General features: G+C 52.6%; 1 protein-coding gene across 1 annotated transcript in view; it reads right to left on the reverse strand.

Annotated features, from left to right (window-relative positions):
- Nucleotides 1-4,980: 4,980 nt before the first annotated feature.
- TGFBI (transforming growth factor beta induced) overlaps nt 4,981-17,625 on the reverse strand; it is a 32,571-nt gene continuing 19,926 nt past the window's right edge. The window contains exons 8-17 of the mRNA XM_082724414.1: nt 15,128-15,340; nt 14,203-14,340; nt 13,511-13,656; nt 12,687-12,823; nt 11,781-11,911; nt 9,224-9,348; nt 7,856-7,958; nt 7,209-7,288; nt 6,128-6,152; nt 4,981-5,639 (exon numbers count right to left, since the gene is read on the reverse strand). Of these exons, the coding sequence (XP_082580540.1) occupies nt 5,599-5,639; nt 6,128-6,152; nt 7,209-7,288; nt 7,856-7,958; nt 9,224-9,348; nt 11,781-11,911; nt 12,687-12,823; nt 13,511-13,656; nt 14,203-14,340; nt 15,128-15,340 (1,139 nt within the window). The 3' untranslated portion in view covers nt 4,981-5,598. The remainder of the gene's footprint in view (nt 5,640-6,127; nt 6,153-7,208; nt 7,289-7,855; nt 7,959-9,223; nt 9,349-11,780; nt 11,912-12,686; nt 12,824-13,510; nt 13,657-14,202; nt 14,341-15,127; nt 15,341-17,625) is intronic.

Below are 17,625 nucleotides of genomic sequence, written 5' to 3' on the forward strand. Positions count from 1 at the left end.
GGGAAATCAAGAAAACAATGTCGTTTACAGTATCATCAACAAATTAAACACTCAGGAATTAATTTAACCAAGGTTCTATGAAGGATTTGTATGTAGAAAAGAGTAAAACACTGTTGAAAGAAATTAAAGAGGACAAAAATAAACCAAAGACATCCTGTGTTCATGGGTTCAAAGTCTTAGTATTGCAAAGATGTCTATACTGTACCACAAAGTGATCTACAGTTTCAATGATATCCCAATGAGGTCTTTTTGCAGAAATATAAAAATCCATCCTGAAACTCATATGAAATCTCAAGGGACTCTGCATATCAAAAAAAAAAAAAATACTGAAAAAAACCAGACAACTCACATTCCTGATTTCAAAACTCACGACAAAGCTACAACAATCAAGACGGTGTGGCTTGACTCATTGAAAACAGACCTATAGACCAATGAAACAGAGCACAGGCATAAAACCTTGCATATGTGGCCAAATGATTTGCAATAATAGTGGCAAGACCATTCAACAGGAAGGCGACAGTCTTTCCAACAAATGTGACTGTGAAAACTGGATGTTTGCATGAAATGAACACAGACCCTTATACCATACACAGAAACTAACTCAAAATGGGTGAAGGATCTAAACATAAACACTTCTGGGAGAAAACATAGGGGAAAAGCTTTACGACAATGGATTCAACAATAATCTCTAGCATATGGCACCAAAAGTATAGGGAACAAAAGAAAGACAGACAAATTGGACTTAATAAAAATTAAACATTTTTTCTCATCAACGGGCACTATCAACAAAGTTAAAAGGCGTGGCGCCTGGGTGGCTCAGTGGGTTAAAGCCTCTGCCTTCAGCTCAGGTCATGATCCCAGGGTCCTGGGATCGAGCCCCGCATCGGGCTCTCTGCTCAGCAGGGAGCCTGCTTTCTCCTCTCTCTCTGCCTGCCTCTCTGCCTACTTGTGATCTCTGTCTGTCAAATAAATAAATAAAATCTTAAAAAAAAAAAAAGTTAAAAGGCAACCCACAGAAAGGGAGAAAATATTTGCAAATCATATATTTCATGAAAGATTAATATCCAGAATATATAAAGAATTTCAGTAACATTCAAGAAGCCAATAACCTAATTCAAAATTGGGCAAAGACTTGAATAGATATTTCTCCAAAGAAATACAAAGGGCTGATAACCACATGAAAAGATGCTCAAAATTGCACCTAATTAGGGAGTGAAATGAAATCAAAACCACATCCATTAGAATGGGTTTTATAAAAACAGAAAACAGCAATGCAAGAATGACATGGAGAAACTGAACCCCTGTGCACTGTTTGTGGGAAGTAAAATAGCACAACCACTGTGGAAGCGGTATAGCAATTGCTCAAAACTTTAAAGATTTTATTTATTTGAGAAAGAAAGAGAGAGCACGTGCATGCATGTGCCCGGGGGTGGGAGGAGGGGCAGGAGGCTTCTCCCTGCTGAGCACAGACACCAACACTGGGGCTCCGTCCCAGGACCCTGAGATCACGACCTGAGCCCAAATCCAGAGTCAGGTGCTCAACTGACCGAGACACCCAGGAGCCCCATTTCCTCAAAAAATTAAAGATGGGATTACCATACGATCCAGCAATTCTTTTTTGGGGTATATACCCCAAATAATTGAAAATGGACTCAAATATTTGTACACCCATGTTCATAGTGGTGTTATCCACAATAGCCTGTGAGTGGGAGTAACCCATCCTCCATCAATGGATGAATGTGGCGTATGAGCAATGGAAGATTCCTCAGCCTTGAAAAAGAAGGACATTCGCACACATGCCATCACATGGACGAACCCAGAAAGTGTCCTAAGGCAAAAAAAACCAGTCACCCAAGAACAAGTACTGTACGATTCCATTTATATGAGGTACCTAGAGTGGTCAAATTCATAGGGACAGAAGGTCAAACAGAGATGACCAAGGCCCGGGAGAGGGGGTGAGCAGGGAGAAGGAGAATGCAGAGCTCGTGTTTAGTGGGTTTCAGTTTCACCCAATGAGATGAAAAGAATCCTGGAGATGATCGCACTACAATGGGAATGTACTTGATGCCACAGAACCACTCATTTTTATTAAAATGGTTGGAAAGAAGAACCTGCGTGGCTCAGTCAGTTGTGTGTCTGGCTCTTGGTTTCCACTCAGGTTGTGATCTTGTGGGTCATGGGATCCAGCGCTCCATCGGGCTCCCCACTCAGCGCAGAGTCTGCTTGAGAGTCTCCCTTCTGCCCCTCCCCCTACTCATATGTGCTTGCTCTCTTTCTCTCTCTCTCTCAAATAAATGAACAATCTTTTAAAAAATGATTAAAAAGGTAAATTCCCTGCTGTGTATATTTTACCACAATGAAAATGTGATCAGGACATACTGTTCTTTCCACCCAGAGCCCCCTCCCCAGCCCCCCGCGTTTTTCAGGGTGCTCACTCCATTGTCTCTCTCATCGATAAGAGCTTCCGGATGGGACAGCCTCCTGCTCTGGATGGTCTGTGTGGCCGTCTCCCATAGGCCTGAGACCACAGCCCGAAGGTTCCTGGGTAGCAACAAGGACCCCTCCCCCAAGTCCCAGAGTCCTCTCCCCACCAAGAGGTTAGTTGTGCCTGAGGCTCTGTCTGGGGTCCTTTAGCCCCTTCAGGCCTACAGATGGGTGTGTGTGGGGGGAGGGGTGTGAGTGTGAATGTGTGACCGTGTGAGAGTGTGTACATGTGAGTGTGTAAGCACTTGGGAGTGTGTGCACTTCCCTGAACCACCTTGGTTCCAGATTTGGTCACAGGATCCCACGGAGAAGATGTTTCTTTCTTTGCCAGGCAGGCATGGCCAGAAGTGGCCTCATTTGACTTCTCGGGAGAGGGCGCTGGGCCCATCCCTCATTCCATGGCCTTCTCTCCTGGCTTTGGAAAGTTTTCTGAGCACAGTATTCCGGGCAGCTCCTCTCAGACCATGACACTGAATTATGGCTTCAAGCAGAGAGGGAAATTTCCCCTGCCAGGGCCCTTGTGCTCAGGGTCTTTCCGTTGCTCTCTACCCCGAAGGCCTGCCAGCTGCCTAGTGACAGCAGAGAGAGAAGGGAACTAGCAAAATGCTTGGCCTTCCTCCCACTCCTTCCTTTTCCTCACTGGGGCCCAAGGGGCAGGGGTCAGCCCAGCACTAAGCAACCTCCTGGTTGGGCTGCCCTCTGGCCTTCTGTCGGAGGGGAACACGGGGCAGGTGCACACCTCCCTCCAGCAGTCCCCCCAAACATCCAGCCCTGGGCATCCGTTCCCAGATAGGAGCCCCTAATCCTTAGCCTGGGGTCTCCAAGAACAACATAGGTGGGGGTGAGGGGTATCAGGACCCAAAAAAGAGAGCTTTATCTTTTTTGGCTGGGAAGGGAAGGCAGGACCAGCTGTGTGTGGTGCTCAGTATGTAGGAAGGACACTCCAGCTGAAAAAGTGGAGTGTCCTTGTCAGGGAGGCTGGGATGGAGGCCGGGCAGCGATCACAGGCACAGAGGGAGGGGTCTGGGCATTTTTAAGGAACTTGTGTTGGTTTTTATTTTAAATGAAGGGATCTTTAAAAGTGATCCTAACCGCTTCTTAGGATTCTGGTGTTTTCTTGGTCAGTCCGGACTGTGCATTTCGGGTGCTTAAATCAAGTATGGAGGCAGCATATCCAGCAAGAACTAGCCGTCACTGGCAGCCCAGCCAGCATGGCCCCTGGGGCTGGGTGAGCAGGGCAGAGCCGTGGAGCAGGACGGGGAGCTGCAGAAGGCTAACTGTCACCTCTCAGGACACCCCTCCCTGAGCCCTTCACCTCCAGGAGAGCTCCTACACCGGCTCTCATCCCCCCTCACTTCCAAGAGCTCCCAGCATCTCTTCCTCCATCCCTACTTCCGCAGATTCTTCCTCATTTGTCACGGAAGCGCAGGCCACAGTACCATTATCCAATGTGCAGCATCCTTCCCCATGAGCACGGACGCTTCACGAGACGGAGGCCTCACACAGATATTTGTGGAGGGACCGAGGAGCGCTGTGGAGTGGTGGATGAGTGGCTGTAGGTATGACAGGTAGTGTCTGTCTGCCCCAGACTCAGCGGGACGGGCTCCATCTGGGCCGCCACCGCTGTCCCCAATCATGGTGCTGAGTTCTGTGTCGGTCTCTAGGTCCTGGAGGTAAAATGACCTGTCCCCAGGTAAGGGGGCTCTCTTTGGCAGACACCAAAAAAGGGCTCTCAGCTGCATGGATCCTGAGCAACACCAGATAGCGGGATAGAAATCAGGATACCTAATGCTGTGCTAGGCATCTTGTGGGAATCGTCTTGTTTCTTCTGCAGGATGGACCTCAGATGGAGATGCTCTGGTCAGCCCCCTGGGACCATTCTGGGAACAGGCCCTGACAGTTTAAGGCCACAGGCAGGGTGGTGATGCTCTGGCTGCACTAGGCTGTCAGTGCTGAAGATATTTCAAAATGGAGAAGACCAAGGATTTGTGTGAGGGTTGGCACAGGGGGTATTGGGCTTGGAAAACCTGGACAGACTCCCATGCCAAATGGTGGTCCCCGGGAGGCAGAACGCTTGGGTGCCGGTCCCGGCTCAGCTATCTGCTGTGCTCCCAGGGCCTGTCCCTTTCCTGAGCCTCGGCCTCCTCATCTGTATAATGGGACCATGCAGGAACCTCTCCACAGCGTAGTGCCAAGCATTCAAAAGTCCAACACCAAGGCAGGGGTCACAAGGCTGAATGGGAGATGGGGACTTCCGGCCAACAAGAAGAGTAAAGGGAACACAGAGGACTCGAGCCCTCAGGGCCCATAGAGGCTGAAAGGAAAATGAGTTCGACAAAGACGGAGCATGTCCCACAGACCATCCCCTCGGGGCTCCTTGTCACGCTGCTCCTGGGTGCAGTCTCCACAGAAAGGACCAGCACAGCCCCAAGAAGCAGACAGACCCCCGACCTGGTGAATACCCAGGCCGGCCCGCGCTTCCCGTCCACACAGGAATACGTTTCTTTAGTTTTATTATTACAAACACACGATGGCTCTGCCACACCTGGGAAATCCTGGGCTCTGCATGCTCTCTCTCTCTCTCCCCTCCCTTTCCTACCTGGACAGGGCCACCAAGAAGCGTCCAAGCCGCGTGCAGGCACAAGACATGTCTGACAGAGCGATTCAACTCATAGCTTATAACGATGCCATTTCTCCAGTTGTGAAAGAGCTTTACAAAAACTGTGCCAGGACTCCCCCCCCCCCAACCCCCATGATGCTGGACTGCCTGATCTGTGTTCTGTGAGCGCCACAAAACTTCAGCCCCCTTTTTCAGAGCACTTGGCACAGGCGGGAAAGTCCACATTCAGGACAGGTCCTTTTCAAAAGCGACTATCGGGCAGGGACATCCAGGTCTCCACAAGCAGTGGGTTAACAAGCCATGTTTGGGGGGGAAAAAAAAAAAAGACATCTCTTTCCCTCCTCCCTCCACCCACCCAGGGCTCAGATCTCATTCTGGTGCAGCCCAGGTACACTGAAGTGTGATATTTGGTTTCAGAAACATTCAGTCTCTTTGGTAAACTCAGAGAAAGTGGCGGTGAGCTGCCGATGTGCGTTCTTCCCACGTCCTCCGCGCTAATGTTTCATCCTCTCTAATAACCGCTGATACACGGGGGCTGGAAGAGAGAAGTTTCCTAAGTGGAAAGGATGCGTATCTGTCTAGGACAGAGCCACGTGCAGGGCCATTAGGTCCTCCGCCTGCTACCCTCCCCTGCCCCCCTGCTTTTTGGTTTGGGAGACGTCCTGTCTTACTCCACAATGGAACAAAGATCATGATGTCTCGGTCCATGATGTAATGGGAACTGGGACTTCTGCCATCTACCAGCTTTGACCTAAACCACCATGTGCTCCTGCTAACGGCACATGCAATATTCCCAGGTTCCCAAAGCCAAAAACTCACAGCAACCTTCAAAGGCTGGTGCTCTTAGTATCTCCATCTCACAGAGATGGGAACTGGGTGTTCTGCGTCTGACCCCAAAGACCACACTTGTTTTATTGCACCATGACATTCTCATCTATATACAGCGGATGGCAGGTTTGTGCCTGCTCAGGGGGGAAGGCCCGAGCACCTGTACAGAGGACTTTAAACCCAGGCCAGACTTACCTAGTTTCACAGAGGTCCGGGCGGCCTGAAAGAAAACACCAAGTGTCAGGTTTCTAGTGAAAGTTGTACCTGCCCCGTGGCCCCATGGCTACCCCTACTCAGAAAAAATGCTGGGGGTGAGGAAGAGGAAGGGGAGTGTGTAGCTACTGGGTCCTAGAGGGCCCTCAGGTGGTCTTGGCAGCCCCAAACACAGTGTAAGCCCCAACCAAGTAGAGTCTGGGATAGATATTTCTGGGAGACCCCAAAGCCAGGCTTCCACCGAGAGTGCAGCCTAGAGTTTGGGGAGCTGGGGCAGCATAGTGGGTGGCCCTCAAGAGTAGGAGCTCAAGGCCAAGTCCCCTTCTCAAGGGTCACAAAGAAAACCTCTGTCCAAAAGTAAAGGACACATTCCAGCTCCAGGACTCTGGGTAACAACACCTCCAGCAGCTTCTCTCGAAAGGCAAACTTTCTATAAGGTGCCCAGGTTCCTGAAGGGCTCCACCTCATGCAAAGTAGCAAAGGAGACTGAGTGGGGCTTCTAGGCCCCAGATAAGCTGGGGAGCAGAAAGAGAAGCGCAGGAAAAATCGGAGAGGTTCTAAGGAGGAAGCAGAGCTGAGGCAAGGAAGGGAGGTTCCCCCAACACCTGCCCTGTATCCAGATCCCACACCACTGGCTCAGAGAGCCCCAGCTTTCCCCAAGACAGGCCATGCCATGAAAAACAGAAGGGGATTTAGAGGCCCAGGCTCAGGCCAGGCAAGGCCCAGTAAGGTGAATTCGGGATGGGTGGCCTTCCTTGGACAGATGAATTCCAGAGCTTTATCTGTCCTCACCAGCAGTGGCTTACCCATGGAATGAGGGTCAGAGACCTCAGTTTAAAGGCCCCAGCTTTTGCTCACAAAGGAAATAGGGGCTGCCTGGGCTCTTTCCTCAGAACTCCACTCAGGCCAGTGCTAAGGATGCCTGTATGGAAGTGGGGAGAAGTTTCACAGAGTCCTGGGAAAGCACAAGGAAGGAAGACAGGAACCCGGAGAGCCCCCTGAATGGGCCCAAGCAGAGGACCCACGGCTGCTCCAACCACAGGCAAACCTAGAGGCATCTCACCCTGGAATATGCTGATGCCTGTTTGAAGATTTCAAGTGCAGAGTCTGCAAGTTCATCCCCTCGCTCCTGAGGTTTGATGGCTGGAGACAAAAGAAGATGCAACACTGGTGAGAGCAAAGCTCTTAGCACAGCACTGACAGCAAGCAGGACTGAGGGGCACTGTTGGGCTTGCTGGTTCATGTTCTCCCATGGATTTTTTCCTTCATAACTTTCTCTAGTTCACAGTGGAATGTGGCCCATGGGGAAAGAACGCAAAGAAAGGTGAGTGTACAGTGCAGATGGAGGCTGGACCCAAGTTCAGTCTTGCTGGAGGTAAAGAGAATTCCCATCAGGCACGATGGCCTAAGACATGTGGGCTGGGAGTCACGTTCACCACATCCATGGTGACAAATAAGTGGGCTGTGTCTAAGTGGGGCTAAGACCGGCAATTCAGCAAAAAGAAACGTGTCCTCTAGTTTCTAGCGCAGCACAGTGGAAACCCACACTCCCTAATTCACTTTTCAATCAGCTGCAGCGATACCATCCATGGAGGCCCTGGGTGGCATGTCCCGTGCTCTTATCTTTCGTTTTCCTGTCAAGCACCAGCTGCCATGCGTGCAGAAGGGTCAGCTGCAGGCTGAGGGGCATGGGCTAGATTAGGACCTTACCTGGAGGCTGCAGGACGCTGGAGATGGCGTAGACCACGCCGTTGGTGGCCATGATGTCAGCTTCTGCAACTGGCTCCTTATTGACATTCACGATGTTGTTTTTCTGGGAGAAAAAGAGACGGCACAGACCGCATGGATCTTGCTCACTCAGTGTGAATTTCCTGAGTGCTCCCAGAGGCCAGATCATGAGTTAGACGTGAGGGATACGCTGGGGAATGGAACGGCCTCTACCAGCCACACGCCTTTAGCTCAGTGGCCGCGTTCTAACATCGGCATGTGGCTCTCAGTGCAGTGTCATCTACAGAAGAGCGCCCCACGCTGTCACGTTGTCCTCTCAGCACTGTGGGCTGAAGAGGGGGGTGTTACCACCCCACTTAGCAGAAAAAGAAACCAAGACCCCCCTGGGGTCTCCTTTAAGCCAAGTAGGTGGGACAGCGGGAAACAGAAGCCAGGCCTCCAGCGTCGGTGTAGGGCTCCTTCCACTTGTCCTCAGTGGCCCACCTTTCTTACAGGAAATGCACCCAGGTGTCTACATCAGTCCTTCCTGAACAACTCACGGTCAGACCCAAAGGGGAAAGGGGAATGGAAGGCTGTGATGGGACCCCAAACTAGGAGTCAACAAGTCCTCATGTTCTGTCTCCCTCCTTGTATCCTCAGGCTCCAGAGGGAAAGTGGTAAGCAAAGGGATGGCTGAAGGTCAGGAGAGAGGGGCCCGGCACTGAGGCTGGGCTAGCCATATTCTGGAAGATGGGTGGCTCCACAGGGAAGTCCAGTGACCTTGGCTGGTACAGCCAGGCAGGCCACAGGCAGCTTCACTGAGCTTGGCTGCCCATCTGTTCTCTCTCTCCAGTGAGGATGTCCCCTCAGGCAGCTTCAAAGTGGAACACGTGTCATCAAGGTGCAGAGCCAGGGGTAGCTCGCGATCACGCATCTGAAGAAAAAGCCGCTAGGGACAGTCTGGGTCATGGTGGGGCTTGGTGAGCCCCAGATTTGAAGGGATGGGGTGAGAAGGGGACTAGGGATTGATCCCTCAAGATGCATGAGAAATTGCCCATCATCTTCTTAAGGGAAGAAAGACCTACCGGCCTCTCCCCTATGCCAGTCAGACGCTTGATTCCCCAGCAAATCTAGACGTTTCTATTTGTGTCTAAGCACCTTCTCGCCTGATTTCCCCGAAGACCCTTTTCTCTTTTTGGGCAGGATGTCCTCAGAGATCCAAGGTTCACCTTCGAGACTCTATGTGTGTATGTGTGTGTGTGTGTGTATGTATTTGTGTGTGTGTTTATGTGTGACCCTGGCCCAGGGGTTGGGAGGTGCCCTGGGGTCCCAGCGTGTACAGCTGGCCGCCTAGTTCTCAGGCACACTCACCGAGCTGACTTCTAGCTTGTCCCCCTGGAGAGACTTCAGCCGCACCAGGGCCCCGATGCCCCCGCTGACCAGGATCTCGTCGCCAATGTGGTATTTCAGGATGTTGGCCAGCTCCTTGGCATTGCCTGCAGGTTTGTGGGAAAGAAGGGAGAGCAGAGTTCCTTGTAAGCCTGGTAACCAGCTCCACTGTCTAGAAGGGCCGGGAGGGGAGGCAAGCGGTGATGGCCGCGATGTAGAACTCTGCGACCAGGTGAGGAGCACACGGTGGGTGTGCTCAGCCCATTGATGGGCTGCCTGCCGGAGGCTCTGGGGATAGAGGCACACATCTGTGGCCGTGAATCTGCCTCTGTAGTGGGGAAGGCGGGAACGGCTGGGTTAAGAGCTCTCTGTGCTGCCGAGAAGGAGTTAATCCATACTCCTCTGTGAGTATGACTCATTTTTCCATGAGCTAAATATTTGCTTGGAAAGTCAGGAACCTTTCCAGCACCGGCATCTGGGACATTTCATCATCAGCGTGGCTCCCGACGGTTATAACACAGTAGTGAAATATTTACACATTCTGCCCTCAAATGCATATTCTGGGGCAGCCGTTTCTTGCAGGGAGAACTTAAAAGACTCAACAGCTGCCGTCTGGGCGGGGGGGCCGTGGAGCTGATGAGGTCAGGGCTAAGGGGGGCATTCCCTCCGCAGCATCCCTCCCTTCACGTCTCGGCATTCCTTCCAGCCCACATCAGCTTCTCCACCAACTGGGGAGACCATCCGATTGCTCATAAAGGTGCACAGGCATTTTCCAAATTAAGTGTGGGAGGCAATTCTTCGAGTTGCCAGCTGTCCTCTCATTTCCATCACGGCTGCCCTGATACTCACATTCCCAGCCAAGTGGCTAGATGTCCCCCAGGGCTTCTGGATGCCTATTTCTAGCATCTTGAAACTAAGAGCGGAGGAAGTTTTGAAAGCATTTTGGAGAGTTCACTTAGGTACAGACAAATCCACATTAGTGCCGCGGAATGGAGCCACCAGGTATCATGTGGTTTCCAAACACCCCACAACTTGGCAGATGGGAATTCCCATTCTATAGAAATCCCGCCTGGAACTGATGAACCATGCCAGCCCCCAGGGCAGGGGGCCTCCTTCTTCCAAGACATCTAATACCTGGATTGACCTCTTGCGCCTGGCTGGCCCCCTATCCCCCAGGAGCACTGGGGGTCTTTTCCTGCCTGCAGGCCTGGCAGAGGGCACATGTGGGAAGTTTTGTCCAAGCCTCCTCCTGTACAACTGAAAATGAGAGGGAAGCAAGCAGGCTCACGGCCATCTGGGGAACATTCCACTCCTGCTGGGCCAGGAGAGGCTGGAAAGTTTATGTTCAGAATGAACTTCTCTCCTTTTCTCAGGAACATACGTCAGCATCAAAGACACAGGCATTCGTTTGCAATCAAGACTATTAAACAGGACACAAATTCGGCCCGCAGCTGCCTGCAGCCTGAACTTTCTGAATAGAAAGTTCCTTCCTGCCCTGGGGCTGGAAGGAAGGTGTAGATGAGGCATGCCCAGAGGGTGGCCCAGGACCTTCCTCCTCCTCCTCTTCTCTAGCTTCCCTCCTCCTTCTCCTCAGGCTCACCTTTGTGGGAGGGCCCGAGTGTGCCCACAGGCGAGCACCAGAGCTCCACACGACAGACACCTGCACCCCGAACCCTGTCATCGCAGCCATCACCGGGGGAGGACGTGTGCCCAGCACTGCCGGCAACACCTCATTGACTCCACACTCCACACAGCAAGGCACCCTCATTTTTCTAATGGGAAAACGGAAGCTCTGAGAGGTTGAAGGACTTGCTAGACCTAACTCACCTGGTGAATGCCAGAGCCAGGAATTAAAACTGCTTTTTTAGGTGATCCAGGAATCTAAGCCCTTAAGCACTGGGGTTATCTCTCAAACATCCTCAGCTAAATTTCTCAGGGCCAGGAAGAGCTTCTCTGGTAAAGCGTTGGCCCTGAGGGACATTTCACACAGGTAAATGGCTTCATTATGGCTGGCTATCCTCACAGGTTCTCACGCGGAAGACAAGTCTCAGTGACGGGGCTCGTTGTTACCCACTCAGTGTCTCTCTACTCTTCTCTGCTTTGCATGGTACCCAGGGAGACTGACCGCTGTGACGCACGCCATCCAGGGTCCCTTGCCACCTTCTCATGGCTGACAGGAGGCCCACGCAATGGGCCTGTGGGAGGAGAGGGAGGCTGAAGGACTCCTGGCCCCCTTGTCTTGGCTCTGCCCACAGCTGCATGTGGGCTCTGGTTGCTGTCCTGTGCCCCTCCCCTAAGCTCCGGTTCCCCGTTCCCTCCTCCCCCTGGCCTTCCCCAGCCCCGGGCCTGCGGTGGGAAACACTTTTCCCGGGTGTCCTCATCCTTTGCTGGTCCCTTACTCCTGCCCACACTTCTGCAGTCTCTCCATTAAGTTCCTTTCAGTCAAACCCTTGGTAATGAGCCCCCTGTTTCCTGCTGGTCCCCTGACGATTCCAGTCACGTCAGAAACTATGCAAAATATACTTCGCTTGGTCTTTACCCAAGAGTTTGTTCAGCTCTTCTGGTGGCATGGCTTGGAAGGCCTCATTTGTAGGAGCAAAGACTGTGTAGACCCCTTCCCTGTTGAGCACCTCCGTCAGCCCAGCAGACTGGATGGCGGCCACTAGCATGCTAGGGAGACACACAGAGAAAATGTCACCTGCCTGTGATAGGGAGGGGATACCCACTTTCCCAAATATCTCCCCACTGCTGGGAGGCAGACCCCAGAACTAGAATTTACACCCCCCTTGCTGGTTTTCACCCCTTGCTCATCATGCACAAGGAGGGAAGACTCCATTCTGCATATTTTCTCCATAAATGTTCAGCTCCATCAAACAGTCAGAGGTCAGAGGCTGGGGGTGGGGGGAGCAGGAAGGAAGAGGCCAAGCCACCAGGTCCTAGGGGATGTGATTCAGGGGAGTGCAGGGGGTGGGGGCCTCCTGGCTCCAGTGTCACAGCACCCAGGGGTAAGCAAGCAGGTCAGAAATGGAGAAAGGGGGCAAGAGAACGAAGTGACACAGGGAGCTTGAGAAGGAGCAGCAAGGAGTCTTCAGTGGTCCCAAGGAGATATTGTGCCGACTGAGACTCATCCCACACTCAAAACGGGGTGCTCTCAGCTTACTTGGGACCTCAATATGAGAGTGTGGTATCTTTCTTGCCCTTCATATGAAAATGCAGCCCCCTCTCTTTTCCCAATGATGTGGGGATTACAGTCCCAGAAATAACCCTTCTTCTCAACATAAGCTTCCAGTGTGAGCCTCGCCCTTCCCAGATTCCCAGGCTGGAAGGTCACCAGGACACCGCCAGTGTTCATGGAACCCCCCGAGGCAGTAGGGAGCTTGACAGATAGCTGAGACCCAGCGTCCTGACCCTTGGCAGAAGTCTTTCATGGCATGAGGCGGGTTACCTGAAGCGATTGTCCCCCTTCAGGATGTCCATGACAGTCCCCATCGGGGGGGTGAGCATTCGGTCCATGGTGAAGAGCGTCCCATATCTCCCCCTCTTGTCGTGGGCAGCAATGCAGCTGTTCTCGATACACAGGCTCTGTATACCAAAGAGGGGCAGACATAGGTCATCCACCCTAATGAGGCCTCCTGATGTGCTCCAGGCACACGCTGGTGTCTTCAACCGCACAGAGCAGTGAATGTGTGCTAGAGCGGGTCATTACGGGGAGGATAAAATGTCGTGTTTTCTCCAGGAAAGGAAAAATAAAAATAGTGTTCCTTAAGGAGAAAGGGCCACTGGGCCCCACTGGAGTTACAGAGAGGCCCCACGATGAGACTGTCCCAGTACACGTGAGGTCCATCAGCAATGATGAGATCAATAGATCAACTCTACTGAATTGTTGACTTTAACAGATGACAACCGTCTTTAGTCACTGGTACTGGCAGGTCCCAAGGAATACACCTGTGTTGTACTGTGCTTTCTGGCTGAGAGTCCACAGTAACTGTTGAGTTTGAAGATAGAAAACAGACAGGAGAAGGGAAAAGAGAAACTTTGGGACCAGGGAGAGCTGTGTTTCAGTTCAGAAGGCTTCTCTTCGCATAAGCTAAGGATTCAAAATCTCCATTCCTCTGCCCCTGTTGATCACACTGAGCTCGATGTGGACCACTGCCTACCTAGTCAGCTATATGCTACATACCCACATATATAAAATTTTTTTCTTTAATACAGCTTCCATTTCTTAGAGCTGAGGCAAAGAAAGAGCATGATTCAGGAGCCAGAACTTACATTGCGATAAACAAAAACTCTCAGTTTTTTGCCACCCAGAGTGTCCAGGGTCTGTCCATGATACAGATACTTGGAAGCTAGCTGGTCTTTAACCATGTGATTCAGAAGCAAATTCCTTGTATGTGCATCAATGTTAGGGGTTCCATCTGCAAGAGAAGGTGGGTTCGGTCCAGAGGCATGCTCCAGAAAGGAAGAGAATGAGAGACAAATGCAGTGGGAAGCCCAACCCTCCTTGCACTTGAAAATGGGAGATTGAGAAATCCAGGGAGGCTGCCAATATTCCTTAACATCTGGCATCTTCTGAAAATCAACCAAACACAAGAGGGTCTAGATAATCGAGGGTGTCTGGAGTTTTGCCTGTGGAGGGAGGGGGAGGCATGGACACCCCTTGGCCCCGTTCTCCGCCTTCCCCTCGGCCAAGGCTCAGCTGTATCCTCCCTCTGACCTTCTGCCGATCACATGAGCGGTTGATTCTGCGAATAAAAAGGCGCTCTCTGGCCAGCTGCAAACTCTTGGATTGGATTGATTTGAAGACCAGACCCCCAAATGCATTCTCTGCTCTGCCAGATGATACAGCAGAGCCCCTGAGGTTTCGGGTGATCTGGTGGAAGCACTAACGCTGGCGGGGTGCTGTCCCTCTAGGAGGGTGCTGTGGAGGTGACCCGCTCCTGGGACTGCCCTCACCACGTTACCTTTGAATACAGAATTCATGGGGGCCAGGAGGGTCAACTGCTCCTTTCCGGAGAGATGAGTGCCAAGGCCAGCCTGTCTGAAAAGGTCAACGGCTGTGGAAACATCAGACTCCGCAGCCAACTCAAACAGCGTCTTGGCTGCAAGGAAAGAGAACGCAGGTTCAAAAGTTACAAGTGCTGTTTTCATTTATCCTCCGTCCACCCCACAGCATGACGCACGCCAGCAGGAATGTCATCTCGTGAGTCAACAGCCCTCTCAGCCCCGCAGCGGCCCAGCGGGCTCGTGTCATCAGGCCCCTGGTCCCCTAGGTCTCCCTGGGCAGGGCAGGGAGGTGAGGAGCGGGAGGCAGAGGCCAGTCTCTGTCCTTGCCTTCAGCCAGGGTGCCGTCTAAGGCCTGTGGCAAGGCAGCGTGGTCTGTGTGGTGGCTTCTGAGGGTCCCATGATGCCCGTGACCACACCCACAGAAAGCTCACTTCTGGTTTGGTTTTCTTCTGTGAAATTGCTTCACTTCTGGGCAACCGACCTCCCTGGAATTCCAGAATGAAGCTAGCCTGCTGCACAAAGCCCAAGCCAAAGTCCACTCTGTCATTTCTCCCAGGCTCAGTGAGATGGCGGGTGCTCAGAGGCCAGCAAATGGCCCTCTGCGCCCAACCAGAGCAGGCTGATCTCCTGAACGGCTTCTGGGATTGAGTCAATCCCTCCCCGGCTCCCCTCAACAGCTCTCTGATGCCTCCAAAGTGACGCCTGGACTCCTAGGCTTGCGGCTCAAGATTCTTCACAGGCCCTCTCCCCTGAGGGGCTGTGAGCTGGGTGCCTGCAAGGAAATGACCCCCACGATCTCTGAATTCCCCCAAGGACCCCCACTGCAGATGGCAGAGGGGCCAGCAGGCCTGGCAGGATCATGGCCTTGGAGGCCTGGCTCACCTGAGTCCGGGATGAGCAGCTCATCAATGTAGTGGATCACACCATTGGTGGCCAGCGTGTCTTTATTGGAGATGATGGCCTTCCCATTGATGGTGAGCATGTCCCCGCTGCAGCCCACCTCCAGGGTGGTGCCCTCCAGGGTCTCCATGGACATCCCTGCAACGATGGCTTCTGCACACATGGCCGACTTCAGGATGTGGTTGTTCAACAGGTCTGGGGACCAAAACAGACACAGGTTAAGGGCCGTGCTGGCTCTAGGCTGATCTCAGAGGCCAGCTCACAGCCCCCGTGACTGTGAGGATTCTGTTCTCTCTGACAGAGACCTGGAGATGAGGCTGGGGACTGCGCTACCCACGGCCTCCTCTCCTCCTGCTGCTGTCCCGAGTCAGCAGGCAGACTGCCTGAGTCTGAATCCCAGCTTGACCAATTACCCGCTGTGGGGCCCTGGGCAAGTCACGGAGCCCCTGGGAGCCTCAACTTCCTCCTCAGGTCGAGATAAGCCTAGCATTCATCTCCTGGGGATGGTGTAAGGAGGACCTGAAGCCCGGAATGTACCGCACCCAGCCCAGTGCCCGACAACACAGTCAACACCCAACAAACATTCGCGACTCCCTTATTAGCACCTGAACTTGAGACTGAATTCTATTAGTGTCTGACCCTCAAAATGAGTTTACCCTCAGACTTTTTATCTACTGACCTTTAGAAAAACCTGAAATTTGATAGGGAAAGATGGAAACTGTAGCAAATGAGAGTTCTAGATTACCTGCGCATTTTACCTGTTTTTGTTCATTTTACCCAAGGGCCCACTAGCTGCCAGGATCTGTCTTCAGGCTCAGGGATGGTGCTCCGTCAGACACGGTCTTTGGCACTCCCCTCACTCTACCCGTAAGTCATAAGTAGAGTTTATTTCCTTGTCCGAGTGGCTCTCAGGGACAGGGCAGAGGCTGGGGGTCCTGAGGAAGCTGCAAGGAGCCGCGGGGGGACGTGACCCCCACCAGGCGGGGCAGATTCCCGGACGGCCACTCCCCCAGGTCACCAGGGCCCTTTCCCTTACAGTCTCACCGCAGAGGCAAGTTTCAATCTGTGCTGAGCGTGGGAACCCAACCGCACGGTCACGGACAGGAGGAAGCTCAGAAGGCCTACAGAGGCACGAGGCACGGAGCTCCCACAGGAGTGTCAGGGGCCTTGAAAGCCATTCGGCTGGCGGGAAGGAAAGGACAGGCAGGCTGCCATGGAAACGAGGTCTCGGGGATTTAGCTTCTAAGGGAAGGAAGGTAAAGGCTGGGTGGGGTAAGGGTGACCTGCTAGGGCCACGGGGAGGGAGAGCAGGGCCAAGGCTGGAAGCCAGTCTTCAAACAAGGCACGCCAGCCCAAGGCTGCTTCTTGCCTCTCTGCCAAGCCACCAGAAACAGCCGAGCCTGTGAGGCTGGACTCCTGTCCCTCTGCCTTTGAGCCAGCCAGTGACGCCCCTATACCGAGGGCCTGGTCTCACAGCAAACGGGTTACTGAGCAGGAAAAGGCCGTGTGCAAAAGGAATAAATTACGGCTGCCTTTTCTTACAGCAAGACTTCTGATATCTTCAAAGATGAAAACGTGTTCTGTACAAAAGCAGTTTAAGGGAGAACACAGCTCCAAATAGAAAGTTCAGTATGCGGAGATGCGCCCACGTCCCAGCTCCTTTGGGAAGCCTCGGGACCCCTCTGGCAGCACGTGCCCCACCCCCGCCCTCATGCCCACCACCACGGGGGCGTCTGTGTCATAGCGCTCACCGCTTCAGATCCCACGACCTGTTTTTAATCCCAACCAGGCTTAAACTTCCTTGCAGACAATCCTGTACCACGTTTCCTTTGGGGACCTGGGTTCATGCCACAGGCCAGGCACGGAGGCACTGTGACATCTGGACACAACGGATCCCCATCTGTGCTTTCAGAAAAGTGCCCTTGCCAGCCCTGCGTGGCTGCAGGGAGAACATTTTGCACTTATCGGGCCTCTGAAATATAGTAGGTATTTTAAATCGTCCAGTTTGAAGGTGAGTTGAATAGACTCCAAGGAAACAAAGTCATCCCTAGATTGTATTTGGGAGTAATAAGTGTGTTGGGGTACACAGAGGACCAGGGGGCTGCTCCTCTCTGCAGGAGATGCAGGGGTCAGTGGCCGAGCCCGGCCTTTACTCCACTCCCCTCTCACATGTGCTGGGTCCTTCCTTCTCCTCCAGCAATAAATCAACGTACCCCTAACCAAGCAGCTCACTGAGGAGGCGTGGAAGGACCCAGCTCTGAAGTCAAGTCAACTCTAACTGGTTATTAATTTCATTTTGGATTATCCACGAGGTCCCTGGCCAGACAGGAAGAGTTCAAGGGTCAACACGATGGCCCCATTCTAAGGACGCCAGGACCGGCCATCTCCTCCCCACACTTCCAAGCTGCTGCCTGCTTGGCAGACTTGCTCTGGTTTTGAGCATCTTTAGCTCTTTCTGAGTCTGGCCAGGGCCTGCTTTG

This window comes from Mustela nivalis, assembly GCF_964662115.1.
Source record: "Mustela nivalis genome assembly, chromosome: 3".
NCBI classification, from domain to species: domain Eukaryota; kingdom Metazoa; phylum Chordata; class Mammalia; order Carnivora; family Mustelidae; genus Mustela; species Mustela nivalis.